Here is a 23,129-nt window from a genome sequence, read left to right as displayed (position 1 = left end):
TGGACTGCCTGTGCAACCTTTGTAGGGTCCAGGTAGCGCCTCATGCTACCAGTATTGACACTGACCCTAGCCAAATGCAAAACTAGTGCAAAACATTCAGAAAAGATGAGTAGGGAAAAAAATGTCAGTGGCCTCCACCTGTAAAACCATTCCTGTTTTGGGGGTTTTCTAATGGTTGCCCATCTAGTGTACCTGTTGTTAATTTTATTAACACCAAAGCAGCTGAAATGAATTAACAACCCCCTCTGCTACGTAACTAACCAGATCAATATCCCAGAAGTTTAGTTTACTTGATGCTATACTCAGATTAAAAAGTGTTCCTTTAATTTTTTTGAGCAGTGTATCAATATCGTGGCATCATCCAAAGAGGTTACATGCCATAAGTACATGCAATGGGCATGAAAAACTTGTCTATATACTATTCACAGTCCAGAACCAGAACAAAGAGCACCACCGGTTTAATCAAATTTGACCTTGCCAACTGAAGACACTCAAGGAGGAAGATAATGCACTCAGTACAGTCTTTGTTCAGCTGACAGGGGACATTCATTACAGAAAATAATACATTCCTTCTTCAGCTTACCTTTACCAGTGAGGATGACTGAAATTTCAGTTCTAAAGCAATTTTATTAAATCTTAAATTAAGGATTGAGTTATTAATGCCAGTTGCTCAATAGCATATATGCTGTACACTGCCAAATTTGCCCCTCTAGTGGAATTCATTTGTACTGCAACCATCCAAGTAATCTCAGAGGGAAATTGGATTTGATTGAGTCTTATAATATCCTACTTAATTTTTGAGCTTATTAGGTTTCATTACCCTCTTAATAGGCAAAAATATTAATAAATAAAGAATGCTTCATTTAAAACTAAGGAAGAACATATTTAAGAAATACCATGTCTAGGACATGCCGCTTACAGCTACTTTATTTGTGAAAATATGCTGTTATATGATATAGAAATCTTTGATTGTTGGTTGTGTTTTATCTTTTCTGTGCTCACGGCAGCAATAATTGTCATTTTAGTTTGTTATCCTCCAATTATATTGCATAAAAATAAGTCACATGTGCACATCATGTCATTTCTTAGTACAAACAAATAAAAAGTGGTACAATTCTGTAAACAGAGAACATAAACATGAAAATAAACTAAGCCTTGTGTGTGTGTGTAGTTTCTCTTTCACTTTTTAACTGCGAATAAACTGCACTGCAATGAAATACATCATAAATCGAAAAGGAAAGGGTAAAAATACAAACAGGTAAAAAAAGATTGCCTCAATCAGCAAGATAGAAGTAAGAAAGATAAGATCATAGTCCATAAGAAATTGTTATTATAATTATTATTATTATTATTATTATTATTATTATTATTTATGGGTTATAGTAGATTTTATAGAATAGGAAACAAACACTTCAAATAAAGGCAAAGTAAGACATTTGTGAAAAATAAATTAACAATATACTGCCAGAAAAAAAGGAGCTTGATAGAGAAGATTGATGACAGTTAAAAGTCCAAATGACTTTTATCTTTGCTGACTTTTATTTTGACAGCATGACGTCACGTTGTGGACCAGGAACTACTTTCCACATTCGAGCAGCGTTTGACACTAGTGTTCGCCTGCATGCTATGCCCTTGTTAGCCACGCCGCTAACCTAAGTGTCCCATATGGAAAGATGAATTAAAATTGATATCAGAAAGAGATCTGATAGACACCTATATTTGCCATTCGTTGCTAATAGCAGGATGTTAAGAGCCGGAAGTGCAGTTACCTGGTGAGTAGAGAAGCTCGTTTTCAGCTAACGTTGCTGAATTTAACGCAGATACAGGAGACTGGAAACTAGGTGATTGGATGTATAACGTTAAATATAAAATTGCTAGTCACGTCTCTGATATACATACACTAATCTATATTTATAAAGGTTAAATGTTAGGATTAGTCCTTAATGTTACCTGATATCGTTTCGTAAATGACACGGGGTACACTACTGAATGACACCACCCAAAACACCGACTCAGTTTTCTCAGCTGAAATCAATTTTAGATTCATTATATTAATAATAGATAATCTGCATTGGAATCATACAAATTGTCTTTTCAATATATTATTAATGGCTGTCTAATTTGACGTATTCCTTCCCGTTTTTAAAAGCAGTAACGCCATGCATTGGGCAACTGTGAACCACCAAGAACTGTTATTTTATTTGCGTTCTTGCTTGAAAATGTATCTATAATCACTCAAGATGACGTTTTGAGGTATTTGGTAGTCTATTAACACAGCTGTCAAACCTGGGACCTCATATCATATTCTGTTTTGTGGTTTTGCATGCAGCGTGCGTCTGACAGAAACTTGCCAATGTGTTCTTTATTTTAAATAGCTTTTAATAGTATATTTTGTATTCTTACGTCAGAAATAGCTTTATATTTTCCATTAAACGTTTATTTCTGCGTTTTATTTTCAAAAAACTAATTGAAACTTTTGACAGTAAACGATGTCATACCGCGCCAGCCATTACTGTTTTGTTTATAATTTTCAATCCGTTCGAAGTCTAACTCCAAAGACTACCACAGCAAGTCATTCAATCAAGTTTCGAAAAATAATTTCTAACTTTGAAAGACTACAGTTGTCAAAATTGGGACTTTATATCATATACGGACTGTGCTGTGGTTTTACATGCAGTGTGTAACAACATTTTCACTGTTTTAAATAGTGTTTTACAGTATATTTTTATTTCACAAATAGATTTATAGTTTTTTATTAAATGTTTATTTATATGTTTCATAAAAAAAAAAAAAAAACGAAAACAATCTTACTTCATAACACTTGTAAATTTACTATTTAACTATATAACCATTATAAATTGATTGTAAACGATGGCATTGTGTGAGTTCTATCAGCTGACTCAAAACTCTCCTCACACTAGCACCAGCCCACAAAGCCATCCATACTCTTGAGTCCTGCATTTGAACGACATAGGCTACATTCTTCAATTATTCTTACATATGTCGTGTGTCAATGTGGCAGAATGATCAAAGTGTCTCTCACTCTCTCTCCAGCATTGCCTGCATGAATCTGCTTCCCTCCAGAATGGGGGTGAAGTTCAGAGTTCCGTTGCAGAAACTGCACCCGCTCTCCCGTGCCATCCAGCACCGCTACTCTTCCAACAACAATCAACAGAGACCACCTCACTGCTCAGCTGCCCGCCATTACACATCTCTCTCCAGGCTCCCCATGCGTCCTCACAAATCCCGGTCAGGAGGCCACGGCTATCAACAGCACCGGTCCTTCTGGGTGGCCCGTCTTGCTGCCAGACTGCTGAAACTGAGGTACATCTTGCTGGGCTCAGCAGTTGGAGGCGGATATACAGCAAAAAAGGTATGCTTAAGTAGTTGGTTCTGTTGTGCATTTGAAATGACTGACCGATTTTACTTGCAAATTCAGAGTCCACAATAAGCTTGAATCTGATTTTGAACACATTGGGTGTGCTATTTGTCTTTCTTTTTTAAACAGGATGCGGTTTTGACTTTAATTGCCACATGACATTTCATTTACTTGACCTATAGATTTAAAGTATCAGTCATCAAATCAGTTGTCAACAGAAAAACACTGTTGACTGTTGGTATCAGACAAAATGTTTATTTAAGCACCACTAGTCAGTGCAGCATGTCTGTTTTGTTTGTTTCCAGACTTACGATGAATGGAAGGATATGTTTCCAGATATGAGCCAATACACATGGATTGTGCCAGATTTTGTTTGGGAGCTGAGTGAAAATATTGATTTAGGTAAGTAATTTTTAGAGCCATATTTTGATCAGACCTGTTTAACAATATGCATATGCTGCAGTATAAAATTATTTGGTGTTGTTGACTTTCTAATAATATGCTGTGAATTTTATTTCTGTGTCCCTGAATAAAGACAAACTAGCCAGTGCTTTACCTGAACTAGAAAAGATAGCCAAACTACTACCTGATATGGAAAAGATTGGAGAGAACTTCACCTTCCTGAAGAGCCTCCTCTCCACTGGTAAGCAATGTTCTTTACACACACTTCATGATGGACACAAAGTAAATACAGGGGGATGATTTGGTTAAATAAGAAGGTAAATTAGAATTGTATACTGCTGTTCAAATGTTTGGGGTCAGTAAGAAAAAAAATGAATACATTTATTCAACATGTCAGTATTTTTACTTTTTTATATATCAAAGAATCCTGAAAAAATGTATCAATGGTCCCCACAAAAATATTGAGGAGCAGAACTGTTTTTCAACATTGATAATAATAAGAATGAGCACCAGATCATCATATCATTATCATATATTTAAAATTTGTAATAATATTTCACAATATTATTATTTGTACTGTATGTAGAGTTTTGATCAAATAATGTAGCCTTGGTGAGAATAAGGAAGTTCTTTCAAAAACATCAAAACAATTTTTCTGACCCTAAACTTTTGAAGGGTTTGTGTAAATTTTACAATATTTTGTAAAAAAAAAAAAAAAAAACAAAAAAAAAACGTATATATATATATATAATATTATTTTTTTTGGATATAACCATTGAAACTATAAGCTTTTGACCTGAAAAGATTTTATAATCCACTACAATGTTAATTTTTTTGTAAATGTGAGTTTATGTTCATGTGTGTGTGAATTTTAAGATTTTTAAACCTTAAAAGTACTAAATCTAACCTTGTCGTCCATGTGTTTTGTCTCTGTGATTTCTATCAACTGAATGAATTAGAATATTCTTGGACAGTCTGTTTTAAAACATCTGTGCATTGCTTATAATCACTTTCAAATACGCACAATCAGCATCTTCCTAATGATAATATGATTTAAGATTATTCACATAAGTTGGAGTTATTAGTGTGCATTAACATATTTTTCAATATACAGACCTGACACTGCTCATCTGCTAGAATCCCAAACCAATGTTCAATGGAATGAGCTCTTCACACTTTTCTTACAGTCTTTATTTTATTTTCATTTCATTTGTTCCTCTTGTTCCTCCCTCCTCCTCTCCCTCCCTTCACGTTCTTCACAGGTTTGGGTAGTGAAGTCAATGGAGCATCTGGTCTGCATCTGTTATTAGGTGTGTAAATGCCTCACTTAGCGTGCCCTGATTCCTCCTGTGCTGCTACACTGACGTAAAATGTATTTGAGTTGAAGGGTTGTGCGCCTCTAAGGATGGACCAGCAAAACCCCTTATCAAAGAAAATGACCTTTAAAATATCATAGTAATGTTGTTAGTCAGAAATCGCTTTTCTGCACAAAGCTGCTACTTCATGTCACAAAAACTCAATTTGAAGTTGATACTTCATGTCATAAAAACTCAGTTTGAAAACATAAAGTGAGCCTGCTGTTTCAGTTGTGTTACACTGTGTCTACACTGGATGTGATAGTTGTCACGTCACTCCTCACCACAATGCAACATCTAAAGGCTGTCTACACTGGATGCGAGAAAGCAACCATTGAAAACCATTTGAACTTTGTGTCAGTTACGTCATAAATAGAACGAGGCATCAGCACCTCATGTAGTATAGATAGCATCACTGATTATAATGTGTTTGATTTGTCGCGTCGCACTGTTTACGTCCGGTGTAGACATGGTGTTACAGTGTTGCATTGCTATTTATGCTACCTTTCAAAAGTTTGGGTTTGGTAAATTTTTATTTTTATTTTAATGCTTTTGAAATAAGTCGTTTTATTTATTCCTATGAGGGCAAAGCTTTGTTTTCAGCTGCCATTACAGCCAGGCTTTAGTGTCATATGATCTTTCTTAAATCATTATGATGTGCTAATTTGGTGCCCAAGAATTATTTCTTGTCACAGATGAAAATGGTTGTGCTGCTTAATATTTTTGTGGAAACCACGATACTTTTATTCAGCATTTTTTTTTTTTGATGAATAGAAAGTTCAAAGGAATTTTTTTTGTAACAATGTAAATGTGCCTAATGTCACTTATGATCAATTTGATGCATCTTTGCTGATTTAATGTATAAATAGAAAAAAAACTTTTTAATGGTAGTGTATATTTAGATTACAAAGACTATATTTAGATTACAAAGACTCGAGTGTTAATTAGTTTGACTTTTTATAATTTAAATATGGATGCTTAAGCATTCTTTTAACATGGGTCAGTTACAGATGCAGTTCCAGACACTAACCGTATCTGTAAATGTGTGACTTATTTGATTTTAATTGTCTTGCCACTTGGTCCCTTGACTTCACCTTCTCCTCTCTTAAGATTCCTTGTGTTTGTCTCTCTCTCTTTCCATTGTGATTACTAATTTATCCTATATTTTTGAATATCTTACAGCTCAAGAGTTTTGAAAAGTATACTTACTGAACATCTAATCTGAATTTTTTTCTTAGCATCTTAGACAAGGAGCGATTGTTTAGAACTGCAGTTAATATAATGTTCATATTTTATTCATGTTTTCTATAGCAGAGTGTCTCATATTCTCATCACCACTACACTAAAACTATGATATTATCTATTATATGGTCTTCTAAAAGTGTGCCTAGATTATTTACAAACTATTTCTCAAGCACTTTTCCACTATTACTTTTCAAACCTTTGGGTCTCTTTGGGAAATGGTGACATAATGTAATTACTTTAAAATGCAAAAAAATAATATGCTTTTGCATGCTAATTTTATCGTCACTTGACATGCAATTATTTTTTCTTAATGTGTAAAGTCTAAATGCTAAATTTGTGGTTTCAAGAAGGGGAAGAAATAATTTGCATTTGTATGTTTTTTCCTTTTCTTTTTTTTTTTCTTTCAGAAACCACAGGTGAATCAACCCTGAGAGTGACTGATGTCCCTCCAACATCTGCAGCTATGTCTGACAGCAGCGATAAACAGTTTAAGAAGGTAAATGACTCTTTTCTGAATGCTCAAGCACGACCATGATATATGATGGCCCTTTTGATCCTTTTGCTTTTCAGCTTTTATAATAATTAAAGCAGCTTAAGTTTCTTTACCTGCATTTTTCTGCCTAGCTGTGTTGCTTGGGCTTTTAACTGAGTTTCTAACTGCTGTACATTTATTTTGACTATTTACTGCAAGACACAGAAGGGCTCTTTTGTAGACCTGCTAAATATGGACACTGTTTTAGCAGCTTGTGACACCTAGCTAATGCTGAAGTCAAGCTGCTCTTATATTAAGCTGCCCCCACTATAATAAATGAAAAAACACTATGGCTAAAAAGTATGTGGACTGTCTGGAGCAGAAAAGGCCCCAGTCTGCTTCAGATGTCTATGCATTGCTGTGTGCTTGTTTTTATGAACATGCTAGTAATGAGTGTAACTGAATTAGCCAAAACCAGTTGATAAGAAGAGAGTGTCCTCCTATTTTTGACCATATAGTATAGCTGTGTTTTTTTTTTGTGGAAATTATTTGTGAGCAGTGCTGTAGTATACTTTGCTCTTGATATTTTACCTCTTTTGGATGTCTTCATATTATTTGAAAGAAATGTCTCTCTTAGTGTGCACTATAGGGCAGACATCTATTTTTCGCCATTTACATGCTGAACCATTGACAGATGAGCATCAAGGCTATTAGAGATATGTTTGTATCCCTTTCTAGCAATAGGTTCAAATATTTTGTCCTGCAACTCTACCTCTTATTGCAGTAGATTCATTTCTGTCTTTTTCAGCTGCATGTTTGTCCGTCATGGCCATGTCACTCTCTCTTAAAAAACTGTTGTTTCTCTGAGAGCAAAGAATTCACTCTTTGGTATTTTCATGTTTAATGGCAGTGTTCTTTTTGTTTTTTCATTTTCTTTGTAAATAAGAAAATATAAATCCATCGTTATCTGCATTGAAGCTAAACACTTTTCAGTTTAGATTAACATGAATTAAAGTTTTTCATTTTATATTCTTTAACAGAAAAGGTTTTAGCAGTAATATTGGCACTACATTACCATTCAAATACTTGTGCTCAGTAAGATTTAAACTTATATTCAGCAAAGATGCATTACATTAATTAAACATGACAGTAAAGATGTTTGTAATGTTACAAAAGATTCTTTTCTGTTCTTTTCAACTTTCTCTTCACCAAAGAATCATAAATGTGTCACGGTTTCCATCAAAATATTAAGCAGCACAGCTGTTTTCGTCATTAATAATAACTGTTTCTTGACCAAATTAGCATATTAAATGATTTAATTTTTAATGTATGTGATGAAGGATCATTTAATACACAAAACTGGAGGAATGGTGGCTTAAAAAAGCTTTGAAATCACATAAATTACATTTTAAAATGTTAAAATAGAAAACGATTATTTTAAATTGTAATAATATTTTTACAACATTTAATTGAAGCTTAAAGCATCAAAAACTTCTTTCAAAAACTTTTGAACTGTAATTTGCATGTATAATGTAAGACAAAATTATGAAAGCAGATTCATAACTACTGTATGTACGGAAGCAGCATGTTTTTGAAGACATGCCTAGTAATATTTGCGCTCTCTCCAGCTTCAGGTTTTGCACTGCTCTGCAACTAATTCACTCCTTGTACATCAAATGCCCGCTTTCCTTAGTAGAAGTAATTTTATGTGATATTAGTTTATCTATTAAAATTGCCTTTGCTGCAGTTATATCAGGTTGACAATACTGACTTGAGTGCTGGTCTTGAATGTGATTCTCCTCTGATTTGTAATTCACTCTGATCTTCGCAGTTCAAATCTTCCCCCTGCCTTTTGCTGAGAGACACTTATGGTTGTCTCTTTCTGCTTTTCAATATTCAAGATTCAACATAAATCATAAATAATCAAAACTAAAAAATAACCAAATAACAAATCAGTATTATTTTAAAATGAGGCCGAACATTTCCCAAAAGCTCTGCCATGTCCTCCTATTAGTTGGTAAGCAGGTTGATTGACTGCCCGTCTCTGTCACTGTGCCGTCCCTCAGCAGGGGCTGCTCAGCGAGCTCATTCTCATTCAGCAGCAGATCCAGCAGCATGAGGAGGAGATGCGGCGGGCGGCAGCTAATAATGCTCCACCTCCGCCGCGTGAACCCAGTCCCAACCCGGCCCCGAACCCCAGCCCCTCGCAGTCCAACCGCAAGGTGAAGGTCCACTCCCCCACCACCCTTCTGATGCTGTGGCTCTCATGACAGTCTTTGACTGCCCCCACCATTCCTTTGTAACTATTTTGTGCCTTTGAAAGGATATATTGCATTTTTGACACTCAGCAATAATTTTTTTTTTCCAAATTCTTAGCAGAATGGTGGAGGTATTAACAACTGGTGTGAGAGAATACAGCATTAATATACTCTAATTACGTACAAACCAAATAAGTAGCTTCAGCCATCCAAGAACTTTTAATTTGCATCTTCAGGTAATAGGTGCCATTTGGAATGGTCATATCCTAAGCGACAGTTTAATCCGCACTTGTATATTAATTTGATCTGAGCGTCTATACGCCTAAATGCTTTTTTTCCACTTATTCTATCTCATAGCTTGGGGTCCAAAGTCTGAGACCAGTAGATAAAGCAGTTACTTAGTCAGGGATAGTGGGCTGGTTGAGGGAAGTTGTCATAAAGGCTGTTTTGTTTTTCTTTGAACATATAAATGAAAAACTGCCTTTAATTAGAATAACTTGGAATTCTGTCATCCAAACTGAAATTGCAATATCATACTTTTGTAATAGGTAGATTTTTGAGTTAGATTTTTATAAAAGATTGAACTTATTCTCATGTCAAGGGTATTTTTCAGAAATGTTAGATCAGGGCCAGCTGAAATGTTTAAGATACTCTTAATTATTAATTACAACATTTGTTGGCCAAACAATGATCTGAAATATTTGTACAATGTCTTACACTGAGCATTTTTGTGATTTCGATTCAAAATAATTTTACTGTTTAGGTGTTGCGGAAGAGCCTGTAATAGTTTTTTTTTTTTTTTTTATATACATGTATTTTTTTATTGTGACAACTTGGTGTGGCAAATTTTTCCCATTTGTGAATATTTTAAATAGAATTTTGTGAGCTTCAGTGAAAGGAAATCATATCTTTTTTTTGTACAAATGGGATCACATGATCAGCGTCACAATATTTGCTCATTTTATAAGTGACCTAGAAATAGTGCAAAATCTTTATGTATGACATATATCTCATTCGTTTTATGCTGCAGTGTTTCTTGGTTTATATTTTTAGCAAATTCCTACAGCTTAAAACTGTTTATATAGTTTAAATTAAATTTAGATTTTGAATCACAGATTTTGAGGGTGGTCTCAGACTTTTAAACCTCACGGTATATGCTATAGTTATTGAGTTTTAACAATCAAATTCTGAGTGACTTTGAAGACAGTTATTAGTCAAACGCTTCAATATTTCATTCAAGCGGCTTTCGGAAGACCCCTGCTCTAAACATGTTTTTATTGTTAAAGTAAAATACATCATATTTGCCATGCACCTATCACTAGCAGAATAAGTGACGCTTGTATAGTTTCATAATTTTTTTGCGATTCTGCCTTGCTCATGCAAACCCATTTATTTACACAGTCCCACATGTACAGTTAATATTCACTGCATGGAGTGGTATGCTGCCCTGCTTTCCATCAATGCACTTTGCTCCAGCTGTTGGCAAGCAAACTGAACCTGCCTAATACCAGAACTAATTACATAGGCAAAAGACATGCTATTTAGTAGTAATCAAATGCAATTTCATATCACACATCATTTTTTTTTTATATAGATGTGCATTTGTGTGTTTGATGTTTTCCTTTGTGTCCTTCTCTCCTCTAATCATTCACCTCTTTTCTGTGTTTTGGTACTCAGCAATTGCATTACAGGTGCGGGCCAAGAAATGATTCAGTGCTTTGATGCATTGATTTATAATTTAAGCATCCTTTACAAATCGTTTTTTTTTGGAAGTGTGTTGATTTGTGTAAAGAACAAATAATTGATTAAATGCTTGAAAAACCTGGATGTGAAATTTCTTCTCTTTGCATTAACTTGCCTTTCCTCTTCTGGGATGCCTGCTGGAATTGAATGCACAAGATTTGGATTTCTTTCGCAGTGGCTCTTACAGTGGGATATTAAGAAGATGATCAGCTGTCCTGAAAAGAAATAATATGGTCATAGTCTGCTACATTGTTTCTTGTGCTTTCAGTCATATGATAAAGAAAAAATTGACCAGCTTCAGGAAGAACTTCTTCGAACTCAGGTATTAACAGTTATATGTCATTGATTTGAAGCCTTGCTTTTGAGTTTTTCCCCCCACACTAAACCTTGTAGCCTTTTCATTTATTCTTATCATAATCAGTTTATACATGTTTTATATTCCATTTCTCTCATGCTTATATAGTCGAAGTACCAACGGATGCTGGAGCGTCTGGAAAAAGAGAATAAAGAACTGAGGAAAGTCGTATTGCAGAAAGATGAAAAGGGTATTCACCAAAGAAATGTCAAGGTCAGATTTGAACTTTCTTCAATTATGCATAAAACTGGTACATGCAATAAAACCTTTTTTGGGGTGAGAGGGGGGTATGTGGTTGGGTTTTCATTGCTGTACAGAACAGATCACTGGGTTTCACTGATGCGTTTCTCCTGGTTTTGATCCTTTGTAGAAGTCTTTGATTGATATGTACTCTGAGGTCCTGGACATTCTTTCATTTTATGACTCCAACTACAATACTCAAGATCATCTTCCAAGGGTCAGTGCTATTCTTATTTATTCTTCTTTTAGAATGTCAAATATTTACACAAAGCTTTGCTATAATTGCAATTATATGTAGATTATTTTTTGATTAAACAATTAACTGGATATGCTTTCCATCAAAATAATATATTTTGTATGCTGCAAAATATATTTGCTATAAAATGTGGAGGTTTACAGGTAAAAGGTAGAAAACACACATTGCCTTCACTGATGATAAAACATTACTGTAATCTGAATATAAGTATTCATAGATGGACACATGTATGCACACAATGCATGCATACATATTACACATATCCACTGACACATACACATTTACACACTATTGACCTCTGTTTTTTTTTTTGTTGTTCTTATGGTTGTAGTTTTTCCATTAGTTTGATGTAATCTTCAAAATTTGTTTATATGTACACACACACACACACACACACACACACACACACACACACACACATATATATATATATATATATATATATATATATATATATATATATATATAAGGGATGCACATATATGAAAATGTTGGCTGATACCCGATATATATATTTTTTAATTTGAAAGCCGATAACCGATATAAATCTATATCCAAATTTTTATATACTTTTTCAGAGCCTGATTACAAAAAAGGTCTCATCATTAAAAGCCACATCCCAAACACTAAAAAACATAAGCAGTCTAGTTTAAACAGTGTATATTTAAAAAAAGTTTTACTCTCCCTTTACCAAAGTTCATCATAAAAGTCTTACAAATAAATAAAATAATGCATAAATAATGCAAACAAGTCATCTCAACTCAAATGTTTTATTGAAATAAATTAAGCTTATTATTTTCCTGTTATGTTATCTCATAAATCACCTCTTAATGGTTCAGACATAATCAGCTTCTATCTTCTCTTCACTAGGTGGTGGTAGTTGGAGACCAGAGTGCAGGAAAGACCAGTGTTTTGGAGATGATAGCTCAAGCTAGGATCTTTCCTAGAGGCTCTGGAGAAATGATGACCAGATCTCCTGTCAAGGTGAATTAAACAAACTACACTCAGATAGTAGTTATATGACACATGAATAATAATAATATAGTAAATATTGGAATAATTGTGAATTGTTTACCTGTAGGTGACATTGAGCGAAGGCCCTCACCATGTAGCAATCTTCAAAGACAGCACTCGTGAGTTTGACCTCGGGAAAGAGGAGGATGTAGGTTTCTTAAATCAAATTATGTAGCACAAGTTTGTCATTCTCTGTATTTGACTGTCAGATCACTGAGATGATCTTTTCTAGCTTGCAGCATTGAGGCATGAGATTGAACTCAGGATGAGGAAGAGTGTGAAGGAAGGTCAGACAGTCAGTCCTGAGGTGAGACCAGACCATCCATCCTTTGCTGCTTTTGTAAAAAAAAAAAAAAAAAAAAAAAAAAAAAAAACTTTTACTCTTGAATCTGCCCGGTAACTTGGATATTCATCATTCCTGTGTTTATATTCTCTATTAGACCATCTCTTTAAGTGTAAAGGGTCCAGGAATCCAGAGAATGGTGCTCGTTGACTTGCCGGGGGTCATCAGTGTAGGTTTTGTCTTCATTTAATACAATTTAACACATAACCTTATACATCTATGCAGAACATGTCTGATGTCACCGACTGTTTTATTTCTATACAGACTGTGACAGCCGGCATGGCTGCTGACACAAAAGAAACCATTTTTAGCATTAGTAAAGCCTACATGCAGAATCCAAATGCCATCATCCTCTGTATTCAGGGTGAGTTTTCACTCTTTCATTAAAATATTTGTCACTAGCATTGTATTAAGACAAGACTGTTAATTCTCTGTCTCTTGCTTTATTTTTCTCTTTCAGATGGCTCAGTAGATGCAGAGCGTAGTATAGTCACTGATCTGGTCAGTCAGATGGACCCTCAGGGCAAAAGGACCATCTTTGTTCTTACAAAGGTTGACCTGGCAGAAAAGAACCTAGCTAGTCCAAGCAGAGTAAGACCTTTAGATATTTCATCACATGAACTCTCAGTGATGTGTTACTTACTCTATAAACCACTAGAGGGAGGCTTTTTGTGCCCTCTGACACTAAACAAGCAATACTGACTACTGTTATGTGCAGATGATGACATTCATGGGAATTTTTTACACTTCATAAAAAGATATTTTGTTATTTGCTTCAAATTATTAATGTTTTCCCCCATTTGTAGATCCAGCAAATAGTTGAAGGCAAATTATTCCCAATGAAGGCTTTGGGCTACTTTGCTGTAGTAACTGGAAAAGGTAAACATAAGATCTTTCTAGAAACCTTTTGCATTTGAAATTTGCTGTGCTTAGATAAAATAATTCAGACCCATGATTCTTTTGTAGGCAGTTCTAATGAGAGCATAGACTCCATCAAAGACTATGAGGAGGACTTCTTTCAGAAATCAAGACTGCTGAGGTGGGACTCAAATGCATATTTCTAACTTAGTATTTCTTTAATCTGTCACATTTTGATTGGACAATCTTTTCCCAAACTGCTAAAGGGATGGCATGTTGAAAGCTCATCAGGTGACCACAAAGAACCTCAGTCTTGCAGTGTCAGACTGCTTCTGGAAAATGGTCAGGGAGTCAGTGGAACAACAAGCTGATGTCTTTAAAGGTGAGATATAACAGAGATTCATATCTTATATTACTGTGGCTCATACTATGACTTCAACTAACAGATCTAAAAGACACTGTTTACAGATTGTTAAAAAAAACAAAAAACATTCTGTTTACCCACATGTGACCCATTTTCTTTTTCTGTGGAGCACAAAAGAAGCTATTAAGCAGAATGACCATGCTATACATTTCCATACAAGAAAAATATCAAATGAGATAGTCATGTTCCAAAAAACTACGAAAAGATGGAATAAAACCTCATAACCCATGAAGTCTTCTAAAGCCATATGTTATCTTTCTGCAAGGAACAGACTGAAATTTAGGTCTCCTCCCAAATCTGTAACAGGACAGTCGTTCGCAACTAGAAGCCAGGGCCCACTAGAGGTCCTTATCAAACTTACAGTGAGGACTCAAGATGACTTGAAATGATTTAGAATAAGACAAAACAAGTATTTAAATAAGCTGAAACAATTAAAAATCAAGAAAGTCATTTTAATTCAATGCCCTGAATACCTTTTTTTTCTTTGATGAACCAGGGTTCCAATTCTCTTGAAAAACCTAGATATATGAGGTCATCTAAATTAACATTTTCATAATACATATTTCTTCTTATGCAGTGGGATAGAAATTGAGAATAAATATTTAAAAATCCTTATCCTTAACAGGTTCTCAGAAGCGATAGTGTACTTGTATAGTGGTGAATGGAAATTACAACAAATGTATTTTTTGTTGAGTTCCCATTTGCTTTGGTTGAAAAAAAAAAAAAAACAACAACAACAAAAAAAAAAATAAGATAGTGTTTCTGTCTTTCCAAAAGAGAAAAAAATATTGAGAGATTATTTATGATGATCAGAAGAGAGAAAGATGTTGAATTTGCTAAGGAAATATAATACAAAGTATAGACTTATAAATGTACATGAAATGTACATGAAATGAAAAATGCTATAGTTATAACGTAATAATTGTAAAAAGACACCATCCTTATTTAGTAAATCACAAATAACTGGAAAAGTCATGGGGCCTCTGATTATTGTTGTGGACAATGAGGATCCTTGGAGTCAAAAAGGTTGATAACTACTACATTAAGACACATCTGAAAACCTTGAAATAAAAAAGGCACAAGAACTGTGCTTTTGGGCCTTTAAGTTGATCATTGCTATTTTTATTCCCTAATAAGATGTTGATTTTCAAGGGCATTTTGTGAAGCAGAGTGCACATCAGCTCTCAGGAGACTCAGTAAATAAACCTTAATAGAATCCAAACCAACAGCTCGGCAGCCACTTAACTCTGAAACCCACCTCAGCAGAGCTCGTTCCCTTTTCTGTGTGTGCTGATTCCCGTCACACCTCACCTCAGCTCTGACATTCTGCACAGGGCACGCTGTAGACCTCCACGCTGCCAATTAACAGGCCAGCTCTGCTAACGCTCTGCCTTTAGATTTATTGCCCGACCCAGGATGCTTCTCAAACCTTTGTGTGGGCTATCGATCTCCACGGCTGCACTGGGGCCAGCCCGATAACCAGAGCAATTAGCGTCATCTCCATTGTGTGAGCGAGACGCCCGGTCTGTGTGTATGCTGGGGACGCAGGCCCCCTGGGGAGCGTGGGGTTGCTGATACAGTGCACGCCTGACTCCAGGTGCATTGATCATGGCCACTGCACAGTCTGGTGTCCCTGTATAGGGAACAAGACAGAGGGAGATGGGAAGTGTCTGAGGAATAGGGCTACTGTCACTGAAAAGTTTTAGTAAAAGTTTGCTCTATTATTATAGGTGAACTTTGAACACACTGTTTTATAGAAAATATATATTTTAAGTATGAGATTAATAGCCAGGTTACTAATGATCATGTTTAAATGACATCTGACCTACTTATTGCAGTTTTTTTTATCGTATTTATTTTTTATCATGTTTGTTAGAGGTACTGAAATTTCACAGTTGTGATCTTACGTAAGATACGCTGTCCATAAAATTAGTATATTAAAGGTATAGTCCACCCAAAAATTAAAATTCTTTCATAATTTATTCACCCTCAAGTCATTCCAAACCTTTATGGATTTCTTTATTTGTGTAACACAGAATATATTTTGAAGAATGATGGTAACCAAACAGTTTCTGTTCCCATTGACTTCAGTTGTTTGGTCAGAAAATACTATGGATGACAATGGGGAACCGAAACTGATTGGTTAGCATACTTTTTCAAAATGTCTTTTTTTCACACAGGTTTGGAATGACGTGAGGGTGAGTAAATGACAAAAAAAAAAAAAAAAAAAAAAAAAAACTTTTGTAACCTTCCAGATTTTTAAATGTTTTAAACTTTTTTTGGGATATTAATGAAAATAGTAATCTAAATCGAACTTTACTTCGTGTTCCCTGTTGACCAGCATCCCGATTTAACCTGGAGACTGAGTGGAAGAACAACTATCCTCGCTTACGAGAGCTGGACAGGGTAAGATTCGGCTCCTGCTTAACTATTCTAGATTTTTATGTCTAGGAATCCTTTTTTAATGTCAGATTGATATATTTTAATTTAAGTATGGAAAAAAAATCTAAACAAAATTATTGACTATACTAAGTACTAAAAAACAAATCCTGCAATGTACTCTACATTACCTTTGGCAGCATTAATAATCGTATGTGCCCTATGACCTGATGATATAAAATATATGTTTTATACTGTGTATGTCATGTTTTTTGTTCATAGAACGAGCTGTATGAGAAGGCCAAAAATGAGATCTTGGATGAGGTGATCAGCTTGAGTCAAGTTACACCAAAACACTGGTAAACACTTCTCTTTTCATTTACTACAAAATTAATTGTAGAGCTGTCTATTGTTTAAAAAAATGTAATCAGATTAATTACATATCATGCATCCTGTGTGGACGACTAATTTTGTTCTGCCTACTTTCTTATTGGGGATATATATGCATATACATTTAGTTTCATTGTTTATTATTTAATATTGATTTTATGTTATTTATGCTTTGCTAAATATATGATTAAATGCATTTCAAGGAAAAAACTCTTGTATCAGGATATATATATAATATTGTGGTTGTGCAGATGAACAGGTAATGAAATATTGTCAGTCTTTGACCCTTTGTTGGCTGGCAGATGTTAAACTTGACATCTCCATCTCCATGGCTTCAGGGTTGACTCTACCATCAGAATGCAAAGCTACAAAGTGTACCCAGAGTTATGAACCTAAAACCCAGAGGAGCAAGCTAAATGAAATAGATCAGATGTTTGTAGGGGGCCCAGTGTGCTCCATCAGCCTCTCAAATCAATGGCATGATGAATAGCTGGAGGGTGGCTTCTCTGGGCAGCTCTAGTTTGATGGTATTGCAAATGTGTGTGTATTGATGTACTACGCTAGAACAAAGCAAACAGGAAGCTATGAAATGTGCTTTCCTTTTATGATAAATGAGCTTGACCGTCACCCTCAGAATATTCTCATCTTTGTCTTGATGTCAAGTCCTATACTTTCCACTCCGACCTTTTAGAATTGTGAAGTATATTTTTGACATTATTTCATGGTTGAGAGAACTGAAAACAACATAATTGTTTATTGTGCTCTTGGTCTCCATTTGATAGCACCTTGCTCATGTATATTTGAAGAATTACCAAACATAATTTTTATGTCATTTTAGGGAGTCCATCTTACAGAAGAAGCTCTGGGAAAGAGTCTCGACACATGTTATTGAGAACATCTACCTGCCTGCTGCCCAGACCATGAACTCAGGCACTTTCAACACCACTGTAGACATCAAACTCAAGCAATGGACTGATAAACAACTTCCTCATAAAGCACTGGAGGTAATGAAACACTGGTATTTCTTTGTGCTGATAGTTGGTACTTAATTTTCTCAAAGATTATATGTGAAATACTTATGTTATCTTATGTTGTGTTGTATGTTATGTTATGTTATGTTTTGTGGTTGGAGTTTTGAAAGTAGTCTCTTATGTTCACCAAGGCTGCATTTTTTTGTTAAAAAAACAAAAACTGCAATATTGTGAAAAATTATGACTATTTGAAGAAGTCATAATTGATTTGTAATATATTTAAAAAAGTAATTCATTCGTGGTAAAGCTGAATTTTCATTAGCCATTATTACATTTTTATTATTATCAATGTTGAAAACATTTACGCTGCTTAATATTTCATGTGGAAACCATAACAATTTAGTTCAAGATTTTTTTTTAATGAATAGAAATTTCAAAAGAACAGCATTTATTTGAAATGTAAATCTTCTGTGTGACAATATAAATTTCTTGATATTTAATGCATCCTTGCTGAATTAAAGTATTAATTGTCCTACTGACCCCAAACTTTTATTTAAATTATATTGTTTTACAGAGATATATAACACCATGTGAAAATAAAATATATCTCTGATCTATTTGATATATCTGTTTTCTTTGCTACTCAGGTTGCTTGGGAGACATTGCAGGAGGAGTTTGCCCGCTTCATGGCAGAGTACAAAGGGAAAGACCAGGATGACATCTTCGATAAGCTTAAGGAAGCTGTCAAGGATGAGAGCATCAAACGACACAAATGGAACGAAAGAGCCATGGACAGCTTGGTAAATAGAACATATATACTTACTAGAAGTAGCTGATTATTTTGCTAATGCAGCACACAGTTGTTTCTTGAGTGTTGTCGGTAAATGCTACTTATGTGTGTGCGGTACAGAGAGTGATTCAACACAACGCTCTGGAGGATTGTTCTATCACAGACAAGCCCCAGTGGGATGCCGCTATTCAGTTCATGGAGGAAACGCTACAGTCTCGCCTTAAAGACAGTATGTCTACCCCTCATAAAGCCCTTTCTTGTCTATCAGTGTATGGAGTGTATGACTCATCTTCCTGTGTTGCAGCTGACTCAATAATAGCAGATATGGTGGGGCCAGACTGGAAGCAGAGGTGGTTGAGCTGGACAAATCGAACACCAGAGCAGGTTGAACAGACAACACTATAAAAAAAATAAAAATTGGTCCATCCATTTTTAGTCCAATTTATGATCTTGGAGCCAGATTTTAGTGTCAGTTTGTGGCATTACCATAGGTGCTAGTGAAAAAAGAGTCAACATTATTTTGTTTTCTAACTCTAGCACATACGTAATGAGACCAAAAACGAGTTGGAGCGTGTGTTGAAGCTGCATGAGGATCACACAGCCTACCTGGCCAATGATGAGGTCACTACAGTGCGCAAAAACCTGGAGGCCCGAGGAGTGGACGTGGACCCTGTACTGGTAAAGAGAATATCTAACATTGCTATCTACACATCTGCTTTAATGCTTTTTTACTAATACATCTTTAATTGATTTCTCTCTGTAGATCAAGGACACGTGGCACCAGTTGTATCGACGTCATTTCCTGCAAAAGGCATTACTACATTGTAACCTCTGCCGGCGAGGTTTCTACTACTACCAGAGGCACTTTGTAGACTCTGAGGTAGAGAAGATGCCTTTTTAGTATTTTTAAAGTAATAATTAGGTTCTCCCAAAGTGTTCTTTTTTGAGAATAATGTTTAAGGGGAATACATTTATTTTAATTTATTTAACCAAATATTATAAATTATCCATAACAAATGAAAAGTCATTTGCACTCCAAACAAAAACACAGTTTCTGTAAAATGTAATTTTAGTTTGTTTCAGTGTAAAAGGTTCTGTTTACCTAATTGTTTCACATATTTCTCTGTGTTCCAGCTTGAGTGCAATGATGTGGTTCTGTTCTGGAGGATCCAGAGGATGCTGGCTATCACAGCCAATACTCTTAGACAGCAGCTCACTAATACGGAAGGTACGTCTGTGGGTTCTCAAGTCTTCAGCTCTGGTTGCTTAGCACAAATCATCTCATATTATGAATTAAACAGGCTTCAGTGGTAGGGAACAGTGACAGACTACTATCATTACATTCCATGTTCAAGCAACACAAATCAGTGAATTTTTTTTTTTTTGTATTTTTGTACAGTGCGGCGCTTGGAGAAGAACGTTAAAGAAGTATTAGAGGACTTTGGAGAGGATACTGAGAAGAAAGTCCAGCTGATCACAGGAAGGAGGGTTCAGTTGGCAGAAGACCTCAGTAAGTACATCCTCAAACTTTTTCCTCATTTAGCCCGTGAAACAGCAGCAAGGCAGGGCGACCACCAGAGGGCAGTGTTGTTTTGCACTTGAGTACTTTTACGTTATCTATAATAGATAATTTATCCATTTATCAAATTTCACTCCAGCATTACATTTCCATTCATGTTGCATTTATAAAATTCTTTAATATTATATATTTTTTGGAATACTTTTGATGTGTATTTTAAATTATTTTAAGTGCAACAATTTAGTTGATTGATTTTTATTTATTTAGTTAGTTTATTGTTGTATGTTGTGTCAAAATGGTTAATAAAATCAGCCCCCCCACCACACAATCTATTTCTAAGCATTTCTCACAATTGAAGTTTTTTTTTTTTTTACTTTCTTTTGTACTTCAGTGTCAGGTATTTGCGGTCGGAATCCTGCTCTTTCCAAAACTTTTTCCGTTGTACCTTCTAACTCATTTTAAGTGATATTAGTTCTGAATAAGTTACAGATAGCTTTCCACACTTTCTACACTCTCACACTCCCTCTTATTTTTTTCCCTGTTCCTTCCTCTGTTGAGGCTTGAACCCTTAATTGCCCTTCACAGTGTGAGAGAGCTCCTGGCTGCACACTGCCTGCTGTCTGTCATGTCTTCAGCCCTGGTTAATGTTAAACACTCTGTTGATTAAAGCAGCAATTTGTGGAGGCACGACTGACATGCTCAGACTTGATCTCGCGCAGACACACGACTCGCGCACACATGCTGTCATTACTGTGATAACAGAGAGTGAGGTAATGGCACTGCCGCCCAGGTTAATGTGTGCTGAGGCACAATGGTCTGCCCATACAGTGATTTGACTCATAAAGAGCCTCTCTGCCTTTTTGATGAAGAATTTCTTTGCGTATATAAGAGGCCTCTCTAAATGCTTACCGAGCACTGTCTCGTTTGAATAGGTTGACGAGCTTAAGTGTTTTTGCAGTGGCCTGAAAAAAAGTGATTTTTTTTCTCATAACTCAACAAATGTATTTATCAATCAATAAAGCATTGAATCTTTGCAAAGACATATTCACCCAGATGTTTTGATATGCAGTTTTATATATTCTGTCTGTTCACACCAAGGGCCGTAACAAACGATAACTATAAAGTTTTGATAATCATTCTAATGCTATTAGAATGGGGAAGCCCACATCACAAGAACTGAATCTGAAAGCTAATGAATGATAAATACATTCCCAGCAAATCAGAATCCACCCGAGCTTGTGCTTATAATAAACAATATTATTGTGCATTAGTGTGGATTCTAATATTGTTATAGTATATTTATTATTACCGTTCTTGGTGTGAACAGGCCTTAAGTATTTAGGACAGAGTCTTTTAGGACAGAAATGTACCAAAGAGTGCTTGATCTGTTTTGTCTGCTTTTGTACCTGCCTAAATATAAAGACCAGGATGCTGGGCTTTTTTGGTCCCGTGAGCATGTCCACTAGTCTAAGTAGATGTCCGGCCCTCTACTGTTTAAGCCTGATGCTTGGCGTTGAGTAACCCTTAGAGTGGATTCCTGTGCTGTAAAGCATGATGTTGCCTGATGGACAACCAGCACTTAGGGAAAACACAAGCATGACCTCCCAAGAAGTGGCTGTTATGCTAATAAAAGCAAGTCTGGGCATGCATGCATGCATTAGTGCCCTAGCTGTTGCCACTGCGCAAAACACATGGTCACTCTATTAAGGTGCAGTCAGTCTTTCTAAGAGAAAGAGCGGGCTGCAGTGACAGATTTTGGATTGTTAATAATGGTTGCCATGATATGAAAAACAATTGCAGCGTTTAGAAAAAGTAATAATTAGGCCTGCCAGAGTGGTCACTTTTGAGATTAACAGTGTAAATGCCATTAGCATATTTACTTTTAACTTTGTGACTTTAAAAATACTTAAAGGTGCTTTATGTAAGATTTTGACTCTGTTAAAGCATAAAAATACCATTATATGTTTGCAGATATTTAAGAAACATGCTAAGTTAACATACTTGTTTATTTGAAAAACAATGCTACAGTCAGTTATTCTCCTTTGAACATGTAGGTTCCGGGCGGGAATGTCAGTGTTTGTTTTGGTTTATGAAACCCACCCACTGCCAGTTTACCCAATTGTATTTCGGCACCCGGGTTGCCAGTTGGCAGAAAACACAGCGTATTTCATTTCAGTCATCGTCAAGTGCGCTCGTTCCTGTTTTTGTCGTCAATCTGGCAACCTGCCTGTGTGTCAAGTCTGAGGAGGAGGGGCCGGGTGAAACAAACCCTCTCCAATATTTTGAATTTGGACTGCAATACCTAGTTCAACAATTTTTAAAGTAAAAAAAAAAATAAAAATAAGTAATATAAATGTAATGCCATTTAATACTTAATAATTCTCACTGGTGGAATATTGATGCATTGTTATTCAGTAGTCAATAATTTTGAAAGACATCATTAACAGAATTAACAAACATAATCACATTGTTGATTTATTGTTTTAATCTGTTGACAGACATAACAATACATTGGATTTTGTTAATTAATACACAATAAGCATGAATCTGATTGCAATACATATTTTTTTTAATGTTCTGAATTGAAGCAGAGGCTTTCTCGTGAATTAAATAATTTCAGACCCAGCTGTTTTCGTCATAGCAATTGACCCTTTTGTTTTCAGTTTGAAGTAGAAAATGACCATTTGGCTATCTTAGCTTTTCTGTTTGCCATTATTTTACAGGAATCATAATGGC

General features: G+C 35.3%; 1 protein-coding gene across 9 annotated transcripts in view; it reads left to right on the top strand.

Moving 5' to 3' along the window:
• The first annotated feature begins 1,546 nt into the window (after positions 1–1,546).
• LOC109068649 (dynamin-like 120 kDa protein, mitochondrial) overlaps positions 1,547–23,129 on the top strand; it is a 36,328-nt gene continuing 14,745 nt past the window's right edge. For 2 of the 9 annotated variants that reach the window (XR_006160275.1, XM_042758474.1), the window contains exons 1-29: positions 1,547–1,772; positions 3,055–3,373; positions 3,685–3,781; positions 3,915–4,022; positions 5,044–5,091; positions 6,789–6,877; positions 8,920–9,075; positions 11,123–11,176; positions 11,318–11,422; positions 11,580–11,666; positions 12,576–12,689; positions 12,787–12,867; positions 12,952–13,026; positions 13,160–13,231; positions 13,327–13,426; positions 13,523–13,653; positions 13,869–13,941; positions 14,029–14,101; positions 14,187–14,302; positions 16,686–16,750; positions 17,006–17,082; positions 17,952–18,117; positions 18,732–18,884; positions 18,995–19,103; positions 19,179–19,258; positions 19,412–19,552; positions 19,638–19,754; positions 20,009–20,102; positions 20,274–20,384. Coding sequence is in view for 7 of the 9 variants with exons in the window: in XM_042758474.1 (XP_042614408.1) it covers positions 1,744–1,772; positions 3,055–3,373; positions 3,685–3,781; positions 3,915–4,022; positions 5,044–5,091; positions 6,789–6,877; positions 8,920–9,075; positions 11,123–11,176; positions 11,318–11,422; positions 11,580–11,666; positions 12,576–12,689; positions 12,787–12,867; positions 12,952–13,026; positions 13,160–13,231; positions 13,327–13,426; positions 13,523–13,653; positions 13,869–13,941; positions 14,029–14,101; positions 14,187–14,302; positions 16,686–16,750; positions 17,006–17,082; positions 17,952–18,117; positions 18,732–18,884; positions 18,995–19,103; positions 19,179–19,258; positions 19,412–19,552; positions 19,638–19,754; positions 20,009–20,102; positions 20,274–20,384 (3,040 nt within the window). In the remaining 2 variants the exon portion in view is untranslated. Of the gene's footprint in view, positions 1,773–3,054; positions 3,374–3,682; positions 3,782–3,914; positions 4,023–5,043; positions 5,092–6,788; positions 6,878–8,919; positions 9,076–11,122; positions 11,177–11,317; positions 11,423–11,579; positions 11,667–12,575; positions 12,690–12,786; positions 12,868–12,951; positions 13,027–13,159; positions 13,232–13,326; positions 13,427–13,522; positions 13,654–13,868; positions 13,942–14,028; positions 14,102–14,186; positions 14,303–16,685; positions 16,751–17,005; positions 17,083–17,951; positions 18,118–18,731; positions 18,885–18,994; positions 19,104–19,178; positions 19,259–19,411; positions 19,553–19,637; positions 19,755–20,008; positions 20,103–20,273; positions 20,389–23,129 lie in introns of those variants that run through there. The other 7 variants (XR_006160276.1, XM_042758475.1, XM_042758477.1 and 4 more) reach the window with 7 other exon arrangements.

Source organism: Cyprinus carpio, chromosome A6, assembly GCF_018340385.1.
Source record: "Cyprinus carpio isolate SPL01 chromosome A6, ASM1834038v1, whole genome shotgun sequence".
Lineage (NCBI taxonomy): Eukaryota > Metazoa > Chordata > Actinopteri > Cypriniformes > Cyprinidae > Cyprinus > Cyprinus carpio.
This window is presented reverse-complemented; position numbering and strand designations above follow the sequence as displayed.